Below are 16619 nucleotides of genomic sequence, written 5' to 3' on the forward strand. Positions count from 1 at the left end.
CTACTGGAACACAGCTCTACATTTGCAGGCAGTTCCCTACAGCTTCTCCATTACATCTTGACTAATAAGGTGATACCTATTTAATGAGTAAGAATAACCTTCAGGATAACTTCTGGACTCTGTTTGGAATCTCTCAGCCATTGACACTTTGCCTCATTTCACTCTTCCCCCTTTTGGTTGAGAAGGTTTTCTCAATTCCTTGATGCTGAGTCTCAGCTCATTCTAGGATTTCTGTCCCATGTTGCCAGGAAGGGCCATGCCCCTGGTAGTCATGTCCCACGTAGACAGGGGGAGGGTGGTGAGTTTGCTTGTTGTATTGGCTGGAGAGAAAGAGGCCACAGCTCTTAGGCCTAATTTTAAGTAGCTCGACCTATCCTTTGTGGGGTTAAGTTTCATATGAACAAACCCCAAGACTGGGGGCTCAGCTGATAGCTTTGGTCATCCACACTGCTTGTGAAACCATCAAGAACTCAACTTGGGGAAGCTGAAATTTCCCCCGTTTGGAGCAGCTTTTTAAAGGGGGAATTAAGTTGCAAGTTCTAAAGCCATGAAAATGTCCACATTAAAGCAAGGTTATAGAAATGTCCAATCTAAGGTATCCAGGGAAAGATAATCTTGGCTCAAGAAGGCCGATGATGTTCAGGGTTTCTCTCTCAGCTGGAAAGGCACATGATGAACATGGCAATGTCTGCTAGCTTTTTGTCCAGGCTTCTTGTTTCATAAAGCTCCCTGGGAGCGTTTTCCTCCTTCATTTCCATAGGTCTCTGGCTGCACAGGCTCTTCTTATAAATTTCTTGGTATATTTTCACACAAAATATATAGAAGAAAATGCACATCAATGGTTTCATTCAACAACAAAAAGGGAAGTGGAGTATCTTACTGTTTCATGACCTTGTCTCCCAGTGCTACATACTAACATGTTCCAGGCTGCTCCTGCCCCCTTATTTAATGGGGAGGGGTCTGAGGTCCACAGGAGGAAAACTTTGTGCTATTGTTGCACAGCAAGTCAGTAGGGGAGAGAAGTGTGGACCCGCGCTCCAGCTCCCTCCAGCCCGTTCCAGCCTTGACATGGCCACATGGTGAGTTCCCTTCTGAAGCTCACATGTGTGCTTGAAATGGAGAGAGGACTGTGGCCTTTGGCTGTAGGGGGTAGCTAGGGAGATGGGGCACGATCAGGCACCCTGGATTCTGCCGTGGATTGTACTGGGTCTCCCAAAAAGATGTGTTCGAATCCTAAGCCCTGGTTTCAGGAATGTGATCTTATTTGTAAATAGGGTCTTTGAAGATGAGGCCAAGCCACATTAAGGCAGACCCTAATCCAATAGGATTGGGGTCCTCTTGAGGAAAGGAAATGTGGACCAAAGACAGAGCGAGACAGCCAGCCATGTGACAGAGGCAGAGATTAAGTTATGGTGCCACAAAGCAAAGAACTCCACGGACTGCTGTCCACCCACTAGAAGCCAGGGGAGAGGCATGGAAAGAGTCTCCCCCAAGAGGAAGTACAGCCCTGCCAGTACCTTAATTTCAGACTTCGAGTCTTCAGAACCATGAGATGATATGGTTGCTGTCTAAGCTAGCTAGTCTGCGGTACTTGTTACAGCAGCTCTGGCAGATGAAGACAAATCCCCCAACCCCTCACCCCCCGTCTGAATCCCCAAGCAGATCCCACAGCCCACCCAGCCCCCAACCTCAGAGAAGCCTGCAAGTCACCACCGTGGATGGCTTAGCCAGCAGCTTCCACCCCCAGAGAGACAGCCCTGGACTTTACCTCTGGCTGCAGAGACAAGGTGTGGTCAGTTCAACCACAGGCTGTAGCTACGCCCCTGAGCATGTCCAGGCAGTCAGGATTTATCTTCACACCGGGAGCAGCAGGTTTTTCCTGTGGCCAGATGATGAATGTGCTTTGGCTCCTAAAAGGGACTATTTCTCAGCAAGTGTCACTGCAGTGGGCACCATGGGGCTGACACCATGGCCCGCCTTCTGGAAAGCAACTTCACCCCCCTACCCCTTCCCAGGGAGCCAGGAGAGAAAGCCAAGAGAGTAAAGGACAGCAGGAGCCACTCCCAATGGGGCTGTGGAATGCTGAGACAAGAAAGGAAGACCACAGCCTTATTAACAAAGGCAGCAGAGCTGATGGATTAAGAGCAGTGGCTTTGGACTCTAATCACTCTTCCAGGCTGTGTGACCTTATACATGTTGCTTTCCCTCTCTGAGCCCTACCCTCCACATCTACAAAATGGGATTATCCACAATACCCAACTCTCTGGATTGTTGGAAATTAAGTAAGGTAACAGGGACAAGCTCTTAGCACGGTGCTGGGCATGTTACCTGGGGTTGTTATTTACCAGTGATGCTGAGAAGGAGAGCGATCACACAGGTGAACGCAGCCACATGACAGACATTCAGAACGCCAAACTCTGTGTTCATCATTTTCCAAAGCGTACTATACATTTCCTGACTTCTTAAACAGGGTAAACGAAACTTTAAAACTTCCAATGATTCAGAATTCACAACACCAAATTAGTGTATTCTGCTATCCCAGTAGTATCTATAGAGGTAACTGCATGAATTCATGCAGGGCCACTTGTCCAATTGCTAAAATGGCCCAACCCCAGGCAGCTCTGTTCTCATGGTGCCCATACCAGTTTCTGTAGTTTGCTTATCTCCTTCCTCAGTAACAAGTTCTCATTTACTGCTTTTCCATTTTCTACAAGTTCTCGCTCCACCATCTTATCATCAGAGCTGAGAAACCAGAGAAATGAGCAATATTATAAAATCTGTATAAAGTAAGAGTTAATAGGTTCTCAGGGAGGAGCTGACTCTACTGCCCAGCAAAAAATGCTTTGGTAGAACACTCTAAGACAGTTATGCAAGGCCTTTCCATTACATGTCACTTCTCGGCCTCTCGAGGATGGCTGAGGTTTGGGGGTGAGATCCTTAGAGAAGTGACTCTGGTTTTGTTCATCTAAAGTGGTTTCTGGCCCTCAAGAGTTCTTCAGAATGCTTTGTTTTTTTAGCTGTAAGTCTAATCTTTGATCTTCACTGAAATGATTACCATGCTCCTCCAGTATTTTTGTAGAAATTAGAAAAAGACTTCAACTGAAGTAAGTGACAGCCCTGCGACTCTGGGAGCTTACACTAGCCTGTCGGGGCCACTCTGAAGGTTATAAGGGAACCACCCCCGATTGTGGCCTCTTTCAAACAGCCCAGTTTCCCAGTTATAGGCTCTCCCAGCAACTTCCAGTCCATGTAGCCTTCATTCAGTGCATCAGCCTATCTGTAAGTTCCTTTATCCTGCAGTCATGGAACCTTCTTCACCCCCAAAAACCAAAGTCCCATAATGCGTCAGGGACCAGGATGGGCACAGAGACCTCTGCACTCCAGAAGCTTCCATCTAGGAGCAGCCAGGCACCAGCGGTCAGTCCTACCATGGCCAGGACACAGACAGTACAAAGTCCTTGGGACTCAGAGGACCCAGCTCTCCTGGGTCACAAGGAAGGGACTCTTCACCAAAGAGGGGGACACTAGAGCTCAGTCTTAAAGGCCAAAAAGGAGGAAGGGGAGAGGATGGTATTCCTGGAGAGAAAAGAGCTTGTGCAAAGGCATGGAGGTGAGGAAGGGCTGGGGCAGAGGCTGCAGTGAGACTGAAAAAGCCCCAGCAGTGATCAACCAACATCATCAGGAAAGTCAGCACAAGATAAGGAAAGGACCCTGGAACACTCAAGTCCCTTGCCCACTGGATGGACCTGACCATGGGAGAACCTCAGTCTTGCTTTACGTTTCAGAAGCTCAGGCTTCCACACCACCTTCCAAACCAGGTCTACCCTAGGCCCAGGCATACTCGAAAGATTTGCTTGCTTGCACCTGCAGATGAGCCACTGGGCCAGAGCCTACCACACTCCCAGAGAGAGGCTGGTCCCATGGCCAAAAAGGCTAAAAACGGTCTCTGGGTAGCTTTCCAGACAAGACTGATGTATTCAAACCAAAAAGACTCAAAGATTTGCACAGTTGATGAAAACTAAAATACCAACAGGATCTTCCAGCTTGCAGCACACTTTGCCGAATTGGTCAATGATTCAGCAAGAGAGATTTGTTCACTGAGCTCCTGCCAGACATTGGGAAGAGGAAACGGGCAGTTGGACACCATCCCTTAAAATAAGCCATGGCTCATCTTTAGAGCAGCTATAAAGAATGAGGGAGCACCATACATGCTGACCTAGAGGGATTCTAAAACGTACTAAATGAAAAATTTGCAGACAATAGGTAGAATCCCATGCTTTTAAAAAATATGTGGGTCCACACAAATGCATAGGGCAAAAGAACTGGAAGGACACACACTGAACTCATGCACTCATTCAACAACATAAATTGAGTGTCTACTCTGTCTGGCAACTCTCTGACCCATGGAGAGAAAATGATGAAATAAACAAATGAAGCACCTGCTTTCATTTCAGGGGTCATCTGGGGTAGAAGGTGGGTGATGGGAATTGTAGAGGGTGGGGATTGAAGAGATGAAGGAAAATAGGAGCCTTGTCTACACTGTCTGATTTCTTTTCTAAAAGGAATTAATTCATTATGTGAGTAATTAAATTTTTTTTCATGGGCTGACACCAGGAATCAAACGCAGGTCTCTGGCATGGCAGGCTAGAACTCTGCCTGCTGAGCCACCGTAGCGTGCCCAAAATCTATTCTTTATATTTTCATTAAAAAAGGTACTTTTAGGGGATACAAGGGTGCTTCAGTGGTAGAATTCTTGCCTGCCATGTGGGAGACCCAGGTTCAATTCCCAGTCCACGCACTTCCCAAAAAACAAACAAGCAAAGCAAACAAACAAAACTCAACAAAATGGTGCTGAAATAATGGGATACTCATATGGAAAAATAATGAAATGTGACCCCACCATACAGCAAAAAAAATAAAGGTACCTTTGCTTTGGGGGTTGTAAACTACAAATCTACTCCTAATGCTAACTGTTAAGAGTTTTGTTTTTTGTTTTAAACAACTTTAGTTTTACAATAAAAGCAATATGCTGTCAGATTAGAACGGGCATAGTCCAAATACCCCTAAAGAGTGGGAAAAAGATCAAAGGTGGTAGTGGAATTATACAGAGATGGTCGGGTTTAACACATGAGTATGAGTGCTGAATCATTATATTGATATTTCTTAGTCTCCAGTATCTTAGAGAAGCTAGAAACAGAAACCTAAAATGGTGGAATTGTAACCCATACCAAACTCTGAAATCCGTTCTACAACTAATTGTTGTGTTGTGCTTTGAAATTTATTGCTTTTTTGCATATATACTATTTTTCTCAAAAAAGTCCATTTTGATGATAAATGCACGGCTATATGATGATATTGTGAAGTAGTGACTGTACAGTTTGGATGATTATATGGTATGTGAATATATAACATGTATCAATAAAATAAATAAATAATTTCTGAAAATGAGGGAGAGTTTAAGACGTTTCCAAATAAATAAAAGCTGAGGGAGATTATCACCACTAGACCTGCCCTACAGGCAATGCAAAAGGGAGTCCTTCAGACTGAAAGGAAAGGACACTGGACAGTGCTTCAAAGCAATAAAGACCTGCAGTAAAGGTGACCATATGAATAAATACATATATATTTTTTAAAAAAGTAATGTGCACTCAGGAAAGTAAAATATGGACAGATGCCCTTTGGAGGACCTGCCACCATGCAAAGCCCATTTTGTCCGATCATCAGAACTACATTACAAGGTCAGTACTACACCCACTTTATACATGAGCGTGTCTCAGCTGCTGGTGTTTCTGTCCTCAGAGGACATGCAGCAAAATCTGAAGGCATTTTTGTTTGTCACACTGGGGTAGGGGGAGTGCTGGGGGTTGCTCCAGGCATCTATGGGTAGAGGCCAGGGATGCAAAATATCCTCCAATGCACAGATCCCCCCCAGCAAAGAATTATCTGATGTAAAATGTCGACAGTGCTGAAGTTGAGAAACCCTGGAATAGATGATAAAACCGAGGTTGAAGAGAGTAAGTTGTCCAAAGTCGCACAGCTGGTGTGGTCAGCAGAAATTATGGCCCCCAAAGAGATCTCTGTCCCAATCACCAGAACCTGTGAAAATGTTACCATACCTGGCACAGGGGGGATTAAGGTTGCTAATCAGTTTACCTCGAGATGGGGCGAGTCTCCTGGATTATCCAGGTGGGTCTAGTGTAATCACACATTTTCCTAAAAATGGAAGAGGAAGGCAGGAGAGTCTGTCAGTGATGCAGGGTGAGAAAGACTTAGCTGGCCATTAATGGCTTTGAAGATGGAAGGGGTGACGAGCAAAGAATGGGGGCGGCCTTTAGAAGCTGGAAAAAGCAAGAAACTGATTCTCCCTTGGAGCCTCCAGAAAGGAACACAGCCTCGCTGGCACTGTGTGATTTTAACCCAGTGAGACCCATTTTAGACTTCTAACCTCCAGAACTGAAGACAGTAAATTTGTGTGGATTTAAGCCACTAACTTGGTGGCAGTTTGTTACAGCAGCAATAGGAAATGTATACAGCTAGTAAGGGGTGAACCTGGATACAAGCCAGGATTAGTTTTAGGTATTCACTGCTATCCTAGAAGGAGGAGAGAAAAAAATCTTCCATAATCCCACAGCCCAGGGAAAACCACTGCCTTGCTCAATGCCACTCAAATTGTTCAGGCTCTCTAGGGGCCACCTACTACTCATTGTAGGCCACCGCCCTGGTCACTAAGCCACAGAAGCCCCAAGGACACATAACACTGCCAACTCACTGCCATGCCTAAGAACTCAGGGCTTCTGGGGAAATGTAGGTGTAAGTCAGGTAGGACCCAGGATGTCCAACAGGACTGAAATGACCTTCAAAATGCCAGTCCCCCAAAGGGGGAGCCAAGCCACCTGCAACAAGCAGAGACACACCTGCATTCAGCTCCCACCTGATTAGCTCAGTTAGAAAGACTTTTTCACCTGTAGCTCTAGGTAAGGGAGGGCTCATGGGTACCTGGAGGATACCAAGCTTGAGGTCTGCATTCAGTATGTTTAGCATTTCATATCTTTGGCCAGAGCCAAGGTTAGCCCATGGGACACCTTTGGCCAAATTAAGAAAAGGCATTTCTCAATTACTCCCACAGGTGTAAATCTCCCTTCCCAGAAAGCCTGGGATGAGGCAGGATTGGCATCAAGAGATTGGAAAAGCATTCTTGACCAAAAAGGGGAAGAGACAAATGAGACAAGACGTCTCAGTGGCTGAAAGATTTCAAACAGAGCCTAGAGGTTATCCTGGAGGTTATTCTTATGCATTATACAGATATCTCTTTTTAGTTTATGGTGTATTGGAGTGGCTAGAGGGAAATACCTGAAACTGTTGAGCTGTGTTCCAGTAGCCTTGATTCTCGAAGACAGCTGAATAAAGATACAACGTTTACAATGTGACTGTGTGATTTCGAGAATCTTGTGTCTGATGCTCCTTATATCCAGAGTTTGGGCAGATGAGTGAAAAATATGGATTAAAAATAAATAAATAATAGGGGGGACAAAGATTAAAATAAATTGAGTAGCTGGAAATACTAAGGGTCAATAAGAGGGAGGGAAAGGGGTGTGGTATGTATGAGTTTTTTCTCTTTATTTCTTTTTCTGGAGTGATGCAAGTGTTCAAAAAAATGATCACGATGATGAATACACAACTATGTGATGCTATTGTGAGCCACTGATTGTGTACAATGCATAGAAAGTATGTGTGTGAAGATTTCACAATAAACAATTTAAAAAACAAAGAAAAGGCATTTCTCCCATAATATACATTTTTCTATCTGCCAGAAAATTGTCATAATATACTGATTTTGTTAGTATTAGAAAAAAGCACTTCATTCCAGACCCGCCAGGAAATGAATGTTAATTCACCATATATGTACTATGACGTTTATCAAATGAAAGGCAGCCCCTTCGATGGAAAACCCCCAGGCAGAGCACAGCCTGCACAACCAGACACAGCAGCGCTGCTTGGCAGTCCGGTCTCATCCCCGTCACCACCTCCTCTCCCCACTCCCTCTGCCTGGCTCCCTCCGGCCGTCAGACGACAACCTTGAACTTTTATGTTACCATTTTATGTATAACTCCTCCCTCCCCCACTAGGAGCCCCAGCTTTGATGCCTAGTGCGGGGTGTGGGACAGTAGAGTGGCCCCTCAAGATGAGGAAGAGAAAGGTGATGGCTCCACTTAGGAAATCACGTTAAGGAGATAGAGAAGGACATAGTGAATTCTAACCAAATGAGCATCTGTGGGCCTGGAGATGCTCTAGATGGGATGAGGGTTACAGGTACAGCCCTGGGAGAATGTCTGCACCTTTCCTAGCTATGAGATACTGAGCATGTTCTTTTGGCCTCTCCAAGCCATCTTTCCCTTTTTATGAAATGCAGGGAGGACTTAAGAGCTGTGATGAGTAAATGCTAAGCACCTTGCAAGGACTAGGTGCCCATGAGCTTGTGCTGCTGTCGTCGGCATCATCAGCCCAGAGACATCTGCCCTTGAGCCTGTCAGCTTCCAGGGAGAGCCTGCTTTCAACAAAACTGGGAAAATCCAGACTTTTCAAAGAAACCACATGGCTGGCAAGATGGGGGTGTTGCAGAGAGAAAGGGCTACTCACTTCACCAAAGTACCTACTATTGGATAGGTGGAAAAAGCTAAGCCGCCTTTTAAGTTACACTGGTTTGGTGTGGGGGACGACCTCCAACACAAACTGGAACATGCTGCGGTTGCCCCAGGTGGCTCCCCACACTGTCTCCTCCTGCCCCTGCTGCTGCATGCTCCCAGCTTCCCCCACCCTGGGCCTCAGAAGCCTGCGTGCACCTGAACAGGTAGAAGCCCAGCCTTGGTGCTAGAGGGACACAGGCTCAAATCTCAGCCCTCCTGCTCACTGTGGACGCTGCCTCGGTCAGGTACCAGACTGGCCCAGCCCTTTGCTGATCTGCAAAGCCAGGGTTGTAATACCTGCCCCCAGCATAGTGAGGGAGCGGGCAGTGAGAGGATGCATGGAAAGCCCCTGGCGCTGATGGTTACTACTGCTTTCAGCTGGGAGACTTTAGCCCAAGGCAGTATGGACAAGAGACACAGCAACTGTTCTCAATTCTCTGTATTTCCTTCCAGCCCTGGTCCGTACACTCGCGAAATTCTGACATGTTCATCACCTCCATCTGGCCAGAGTACTATTTCCTAACTCTTTTTGATAGAATTACTGAACTGTGTTTTCCCATACTGCTACATGTTTCAATTAGAACAGATCCAGATGCAAGTAAAAGAACGCCCAACTCACATGGCCTGGAACAACCAAGATGTAATTCTCATGAAACAAGTCTCGGGTCATTAATAAAAATGTCGTCAAAGCTGTTTGGGGTTTTTTCCCTCTTTTTTTTTTGATCGTCTATCACCAATGTACCAGCTTCTGGTCCATAAGACTTGGCACCCCAGGGCTCAGGGCTCCTGCAGCTCCAGAACCTGCTCAGGGAGGAAGAAGATGGAAATACGGATTCTCTCCCCCACCCCTTTTTTGTTTTTTAAAGAAGGGAGTCAACTCCCTCCCAGATTCTTCCTAACAGTTACGTTTCAACAGCCACATTGGGTCACCAGCCCTCTCCTAACCCAATGGAGACTAAAGGGCAATGGGATGCCCCAGCCTGGCTTAGCCCTGTCCTCATGTATCCTCCGAGGCTGAGGCAGGGTCTCAGCCAGCACAAAAGGGAACAAAATAAACAAGAAGGAGAGAGCAGCTGCTGGTTGGCAACTCTGATCATTAATTTGATGTCAACAAGGCTGGGTCTTGGAACCCAGTTCTTTAATCAAATACTAATCTAGACATTGCTGGGATGGTAGTTTGTAGACATGGTTATCTTTAAGTAAAGGATATTTTAAGTAAAGGAGATCACCCTTGAAAACAGGGTGGGCAGTGGGGGCTCAGACTTGCCTCCTACAATCAGCTGAAGACCTTAAGAGACAAACAGGTTTCTCAGAGAAAAGGAAACTGCCTCAAGTCTGCGGTATCAAGAGCGAACCCTGCTGTACGCCATGGGCTATAGTTAAGAGAACATGCATAAAAATGTCACACCCACTGTCACAAATGTACCACATTAATACAAGGTGTGAATAACAGGGTGGTATATAGGAACTCTGTATTTTGTGCATGATTTTTCTGTAAACCTACAACTTCTTTAATAAAAAATAAACTGCAGTATTAAATCTTCCCTGGTTTCCAGCCTTCCCTACAGACACTGGACTTAGCAGTCCCCACGACCGTGGGTCACCTCTTTAAATCATCATACACATGCAAACACACATCCATCCAATTGGTTCTCTTTCTCCGAAGAAGCCTGCCTGACACAGCAACCAGATGTGCTGCCACTTTGCACAATGTGCCACCTTGACTGATCAGAGGAAGAAACTGAGGCCCAGAAAGGCAAAGTTCTTCATCCAAGACCACAGGTGACTTTGGAGAAGCACTAGGACACAAACCCAGGCCACCTGTCCAAGTTACCCTACTCCCCCACCTGGCTTCTCGACTGGGGAAGACTTGAAGTGTCCCCAATAGGCAAGAGCCCCATTCCGCTACAGAAAAATGCAAGCCCTCTGCAGAAGAGCGCCTCCCGCGTGCCATGCCTGACTCCCAGCCCCAGGCCCAGAGAGCCAAAGCACTTCCTGCCCTTACAAAGGCTGGGCAGGCGGGTCTGCGGGAACCCAGAGCGGGACAAACCACATCTCTGTAGCTGCCTGGACACATGCCAAGCTGCCTCATTCCCCAGGACTGACCTCATGTTTCTGAAGAGCCTCAAGACGCCTGAGGTCTGTGTTGCCTCTCATGGTTCAGTTCTGCTGCCAACAAAGGAAACAGCCCAGGCGGGGGATTGGAAGCCGCACAGAGAGGTGGGAACGCAGGGTTCCATCAGCCCTCCCCACCATTACCCAGGCCCTGCCGGAGCCCACTGCCAGTGCCAGCCAGGCCCCACTCCAGGAGACACTGAACAACACCTCCGACTTCTGATTTGAGACCTACCACAATCTGTCTTCCCAGCCTCTGCGAGTTTGAGAATGCCCCCTTGGAGAAACGTTCACACTTTGGTTATTTCCATCTGTTTCATTCCAGACTCCTGGAAAGTGAACAAAAGGCACTCAGACTTCATCTAAGGTGCTAAGAACATCTCTGAAGTCAGTTCTACCACCTCAAAGAGAGCTGGAATGCTCACAGTTGGGCTGAGGCTTCTGCTTGGGGACAAAAGTAACTTTATTTAGCCCTGAAGCTGAACCAGAGGTCCACTGTGGCCCTCCAATGCTCACACACAACAAAGGCTCCTGGTGTTGCCAAGGCCCAGCACATACCCCCAAACCAAAGGCTTTGTCCACTTTGCCTCCATTTGCAGACATTCCTTCCATTTCCTGGTGGGCAAGGTGAGCAACCTAGGAAAACAGTACGTGGCCATGCCCAGTTCCCTTTGATTCTCCCAGGGTTTCTCCGGACAACTGATGTTCCCCGAGCCCAGGCCACAGCTTCAAATCAAGGCATTTGTTCTAACTCATGTTTCACTTAAAAGTTTTTATTCCCTTTGTGAAACCACAAGGGCTGCAAGCCACGTTGTGGAGGAAAGCAGGCCTCAGCTTATTTGCCATCCTCTCTTTGGCCTGGCCGAGTGAGCAGACACAGCAGCTGGCAATGTTAAACTCTCTTTGTAGTTTTTCTTCGGATTGGTGACTTCCCCTTTTTAGAGTTTACCTTGAAAGTATGCAGGCCCCAGGGCTGCCTGGACAGAGTGGAATTTTCCATTTATAGACTAATAGTCTTTATACCACAGTGTAGGCTGGAGTTCTCATGGTGAGCTGGGAGTTCGGTGTCAGCAAACTTGCCAGGCTTTCTGCAGGAGCCCCACGGCATCGGGCTTTTATTTATTTTTGGTGGGAGAGAGGGAGGAAATAAAGGAATGGCTTTTTAACTTGAGTGCCAACACAAACTTGAAAAAGGAACTGGGTTGGCCGGGGCAGAACATCATGCCCGCTTTCAGGAATTAGGGGGTAGGAGGTGAGAAAGAGACAAAAACACACCTTCTACTCCTAACACAGACAGGCAGCCAGAACAGGCATCCCTTTATTGCCCTAAATCCCTTCCTGTCCACCCAGCCCCTGGATTGCTCCCAGAGGGCCAGAGCCCAAGCCAGGGGCATGCAGGCCCATCCCATTTGTCCTCGTCCTTCCCAGCTTCCCCTGTCTTCTGCATTTGGTTCCTGCCGAAGCATGTGCAAACTTATAGTCTGAAATACCTCGGGGTCTGTGGTATGGTAGGAAGAGTGAGGCCAAGAGTTCTGGGGCCTGGGTCCCAGTCCTAGCTGTCACATATTCACTGTCGCCTTAAATTGGAAGTCACTTCTTGTCTCTGGCTCTCATTTTCCCCATCTTATAAAGTAAAAACTGATGCTAAATGATCCCAAGGATTCTGTCCTCTGCTGGCATTGATTCATTCATGCAAATATTAACGGGCCACTCTTCTCCAAGGCAGGCACTAGGTTCTGGGACCCCCTGGGAGCTGTTCCACACCTCCTGGGCAGAGTCATACCCTCGAGCCTGCCTCCTCCTTTCAGTACCGCAGCACGTCCTGCGTGGGGAGGAAAGCCCGGCCAGGCCGTCCGCCCAGTCTCCAGCAGAGGCATTGCCGGGTCCCAAAGAACCCTAGAGGAGCTTTCCTGTACCTAAAACCATTCTCACTTTTCATTTAAAAAATAACGTTGCCTCCAGCCCAGGGAGGGGAGCGACCACCTCTCCCCCCCCCCCCCCTCCAATCAAAACCCTCTCTAAACCTTTAGTTTCCATTGTTTTCACCAAAAAAAGTTTCATTCATTTCGAAGTATTACATTATGACGTCAATAATATGTCTTCCAAATTGCACCAACACCACATTTCCCACAGCCCCCTGGGAATGTGGGTTGAAACACACGCGCGCACACCAATCGCTGCCCTGGGCCCTGGGGCTGTAGGTTTCCTAGCTGACGGCCAGCCGGTCTGAAAACCTACTGGAAGTCTGCTGCGCGGGGTGGGAACGTCCCGCGTCCCTCCACTGCTTACTCTACCTGCTACAGCAAGAACCGTAACCGCTCAGAGCCTGAGAGATTCATGTGCGGGTTTCACCCTGGGTGAATGCGCTCCGAGGCACTGTGCAAGCCGAAGTTACTAGTTCGTCGGGCGGCTGGGCGGTGAGAACTGCATCCTTAGATCGCACCCTGTCCTGCCTCCCTACTGCTTTCCCTACTGACGCCGGTGCTTCAGTGCACTAAGTGGGGGTTGCGTGAGCCCTGGGGCATCCCCCCCCATCGCCACCCCATCCCGGTCCTTGGCGAGCCTCACCACCAGGCGGAGGAAGACCCAGGCCTGGGCACCTGTTCCAAGCCCCGGGCACATCACTCAGGCGCAGGCGGGTCGCGGCAGCCGCCCCACCCTTCGCCTTCTTGCAGCTTTTTCCCTTCCCTCCCAGCAGCGGGGACAGTGCACGCCCCCTCCCAGGCTTCACCAATCAACGTCCGGAGCGGCGCCCGTGGCGCAGGGGTGCTCAGCTCAGTAGCCAATTAGCGCCGGGGCCCGAGGCGGCGCCTCGCCCGCCCTCTCCTACAAGGAAAGCCGCCCCGCAGCTGGCAGAGCTGGCGCAGCGCGTGGAGCGCGGGAGCCGCGCGGACACAGCAGAGCGCGCACCCGCCCCCGCTCCGCCTGCGTCCAGGGCGCGGGCGAGGTGGCACGGGCGCTGGAAACGCAGGGGGCAGGGCCGCGGTGGCGGCGAGCCCGGGGGGCGGGGAAGACCCGGACCCGATAAAAGGCGGCGCGCGGCCCCACCCCGCGGCAGGCCGGCAGCAGGCTCGGCGCGTCTCTTCCGTCCGGCCCGCGCCGGTGGCGGGGAGGCGGTTCGCGCGGCTCGCAGCCCGCCCATGGAGGCTTTCCCCTGGGCGCCCCATTCGCCCCGCCGCGGCCGCGCCCCCGCCCCCGCCCCCCAGTCCATGGCGCTTGTCCCCAGCGCCCGCTACGTGGGTGCTGCGGGCCCAGCGCATCCGCAGCCCTTCAGCTCGTGGAACGACTACCTGGGGCTCGCGACGCTCATCACCAAGGCGGTGGACGGCGCTCGCGGAGGTGCCTCTCCACCCTCCTCCCCCTCCTCGTCTTGCTGCTCTCCTCACGCTGGGGCTGGGCCCGAGGCCCTGGGACCGACGCTGGGGGCACCCGATTACGACGACGACGACGACAGCGACGAGCCGGGGCCCCGGAGTCGCTACCCGGGGGGCGCGTTGGAGTTGCGGGCACTGGAGCTGTGCGCGGGCCCTGCCGAGGCCGGGCTGCTGGAGGAGCGCTTCGCCGAGCTGAGCCCGTTCGCGGGCCGCGCCGCCGCGGTGCTGCTGGGCTGCGCGCCTGCCGCCGCTGTCACCGAGACGGCGCCGCCGCGCGATGAGCGAGCCCCCGCGTGGGCGGTGGAGCCCAGGCTGCACGCAGCCTCAGGGGCAGCCGCTGCCCGGCTGCTCAAGCCCGAGCTGCAGGTGTGCGTGTTCTGCCGAAACAACAAGGAGGCGGTGGCGCTCTACACCACCCACATCCTGAAGGGACCCGACGGGCGAGTGCTATGCCCCGTGCTGCGCCGCTACACGTGCCCCCTGTGCGGTGCCAGCGGCGACAACGCGCATACCATCAAGTACTGCCCGCTCTCCAAAGTGCCGCCGCCGGCCGCGCGCCCCCCGCCTCGCAGCGCCAGGGACGGCCTGCCAGGCAAGAAGCTGCGCTGAGAACCTAGCTGCAGCCCGTTGGCTCTAGACGCCACCAGGGTCACCCCCTACCCAATCTCCTACTTTTGGTCAGCGTGCCCTCTCTCCCTCGTAGTTGGGGAGCGTGAAACTCAACAGTTGGCGCAACTTGAGGTGTCGTCGTAGCGGTTTTTTTTCGATAGTTGACCGTGTGTGGAGTACTTTACTGGAAGAACAATTGAGACTAGATGCTTAATTCTTGACTTTGTGTATCTTCACAGTTTCTAATTTGGGCTCACCCAGAATGCCGAAGGCTGGATATATGGCAGTGTCGAGGCGCCGTTTATTTACAGTATACGTCGACCTATTTTAGATGCACATCAGTATGAAATTCTCAATCTAATCTTGGATGTTTCGCTTTATGAATAGAGGCACTTTATTAGGTCTAGAATATTTTTTTAAAAGCCTCTGAGCTTAAAACTGGCGATTTTATGACGTGTTAGCAGAGTGACTATTTTATTGTTTGAAGCAAGTAATACTTAGTTGTCCTTAATCAGTTATTTTAATTCCAAGGTGAAGCAAGCCCCTCCTAGTAGCATCACCGTTATAACGAGTGAAGGTTTAGTAAACTTTCCAGTATTCGTTTGGGTGGATATTCCCTCCTTGTGGCTTGTTTCCGTGCTAGCTGGAGGTGTAAAATGCAGTCGGTAGAGAAGTAGCAGGTAGAATGCAACTCCTTATCCATTTCTGTATCAGATCTTTTATTATTGAAGTAGCAGCTAGCCTTTTTCACCTTTAAAGATTGTGCCAAGTTATAATCATATTGTGTATACACTTGGAAATGGTGCTGTTTAAAAAAAAAAAACTTGTGTATTTATACAGTAACTATGAATTCATCTTGCCTAGAACTTTCCTACTTGGGTTTTCCTTACCCCCTCACCCCCTCTCCAATTTGCAATTCTGTAAGAAATATTTGTGATATTAAGATCTAAAGAGACCAAGAGCAGTACTAATTCACCTTAAATTGCTCAATCAAGGTTCTAAATACTAATGCCATTCCAAACCTGTTGCCTCTCAAGCTAAATGGTAAATGGAATCCCTTGAGGTGTGAGCTTAATGTTAGCCTGTGTTCAAGACGGTTCCACTTTGAGCCTTCTGACTTGAGGCATAGGCAGAACCAGCACTAATTACAAGAACGAATTGTGTAGGTTGGAACAGTTTCCCTCACCACCCTTTTACAAACCCTAGCCTGTTTCTAGGCTCACACCAACCCTCCATCTGGGAGATTAAACCTGATGATTAGAGTAAAGGCTCTCAACCCACACTTCACCTCCCACCATGCTGGTGGTCGCACCATGACATATAGCAGTGTTTGCATTTGGAGCTGTGTGGCTTGATAGAAATATAAGGAGGCAAAACTCATTTTAAGTATACAAACTATATGAGAACACCAGCAACAAACTTAGTCTCTTAGAATACAGAGCTTCCAATAGTATTCTAGCTAGGGTGTTATCAGGTTAGACCCAGGTACAGCAAATCTGGCTTGATCTGGAACACGCAGTAGCTGTGAGAGTGGCAAAAGTGAATAGCTAGACAGCTGTAGGTCATCTTGGTCAAAAGATGACCAAGGAGGCTGAGAACAGGCATGGCATAGCTTAGCCAAGAAGAAAAAGCTTCAGTCCTGACCATGTAATTACTTTCTTATCGTTCACTAGAAAATAACCCCATTTGCTAGTTTTACTTTAAAGGTTAACGTGAATTCCTATTACTTCTCCCACTCCTCTACCTTTTCAAAAGGGTCACTATAAACAGACGTGTGTTCTCACAGGCCAAGACTAGGCAGGCAACAGGATAAATTTAGCTATTCTATATTTTTATT

General features: G+C 49.1%; 1 protein-coding gene and 1 long non-coding RNA gene across 2 annotated transcripts; one reads left to right on the plus strand and one right to left on the minus strand.

Annotated features, from left to right (window-relative positions):
* Nucleotides 1-9395: 9395 nt before the first annotated feature.
* LOC143653261 (uncharacterized) lies at nt 9396-13008 on the minus strand. Its single transcript, XR_013161202.1, has 4 exons — nt 12583-13008; nt 11749-11911; nt 10791-11128; nt 9396-9485 (listed from the first exon to the last, which is right to left on the minus strand). It is a non-coding gene; the product is annotated as an uncharacterized LOC143653261 (long non-coding RNA).
* Nucleotides 13009-13939: 931 nt separating this feature from the next.
* Nucleotides 13940-14996, plus strand: NANOS1 (nanos C2HC-type zinc finger 1). Its single transcript, XM_077126179.1, has one exon. It carries the CDS (start codon nt 13940-13942, stop codon nt 14780-14782), a length of 843 nt encoding a protein of 280 aa, XP_076982294.1. The 3' UTR covers nt 14783-14996.
* The last annotated feature ends 1623 nt before the right edge of the window (nt 14997-16619 follow it).

Source organism: Tamandua tetradactyla, chromosome 13 (genome assembly GCF_023851605.1).
Source record: "Tamandua tetradactyla isolate mTamTet1 chromosome 13, mTamTet1.pri, whole genome shotgun sequence".
Lineage (NCBI taxonomy): Eukaryota > Metazoa > Chordata > Mammalia > Pilosa > Myrmecophagidae > Tamandua > Tamandua tetradactyla.

Bases quoted from the DNA above. Each gene is read 5' to 3' on its own strand.
- NANOS1 (XM_077126179.1), top strand. From the start codon at position 13,940: ATGGAGGCTTTCCCCTGGGCGCCCCATTCGCCCCGCCGCGGCCGCGCC.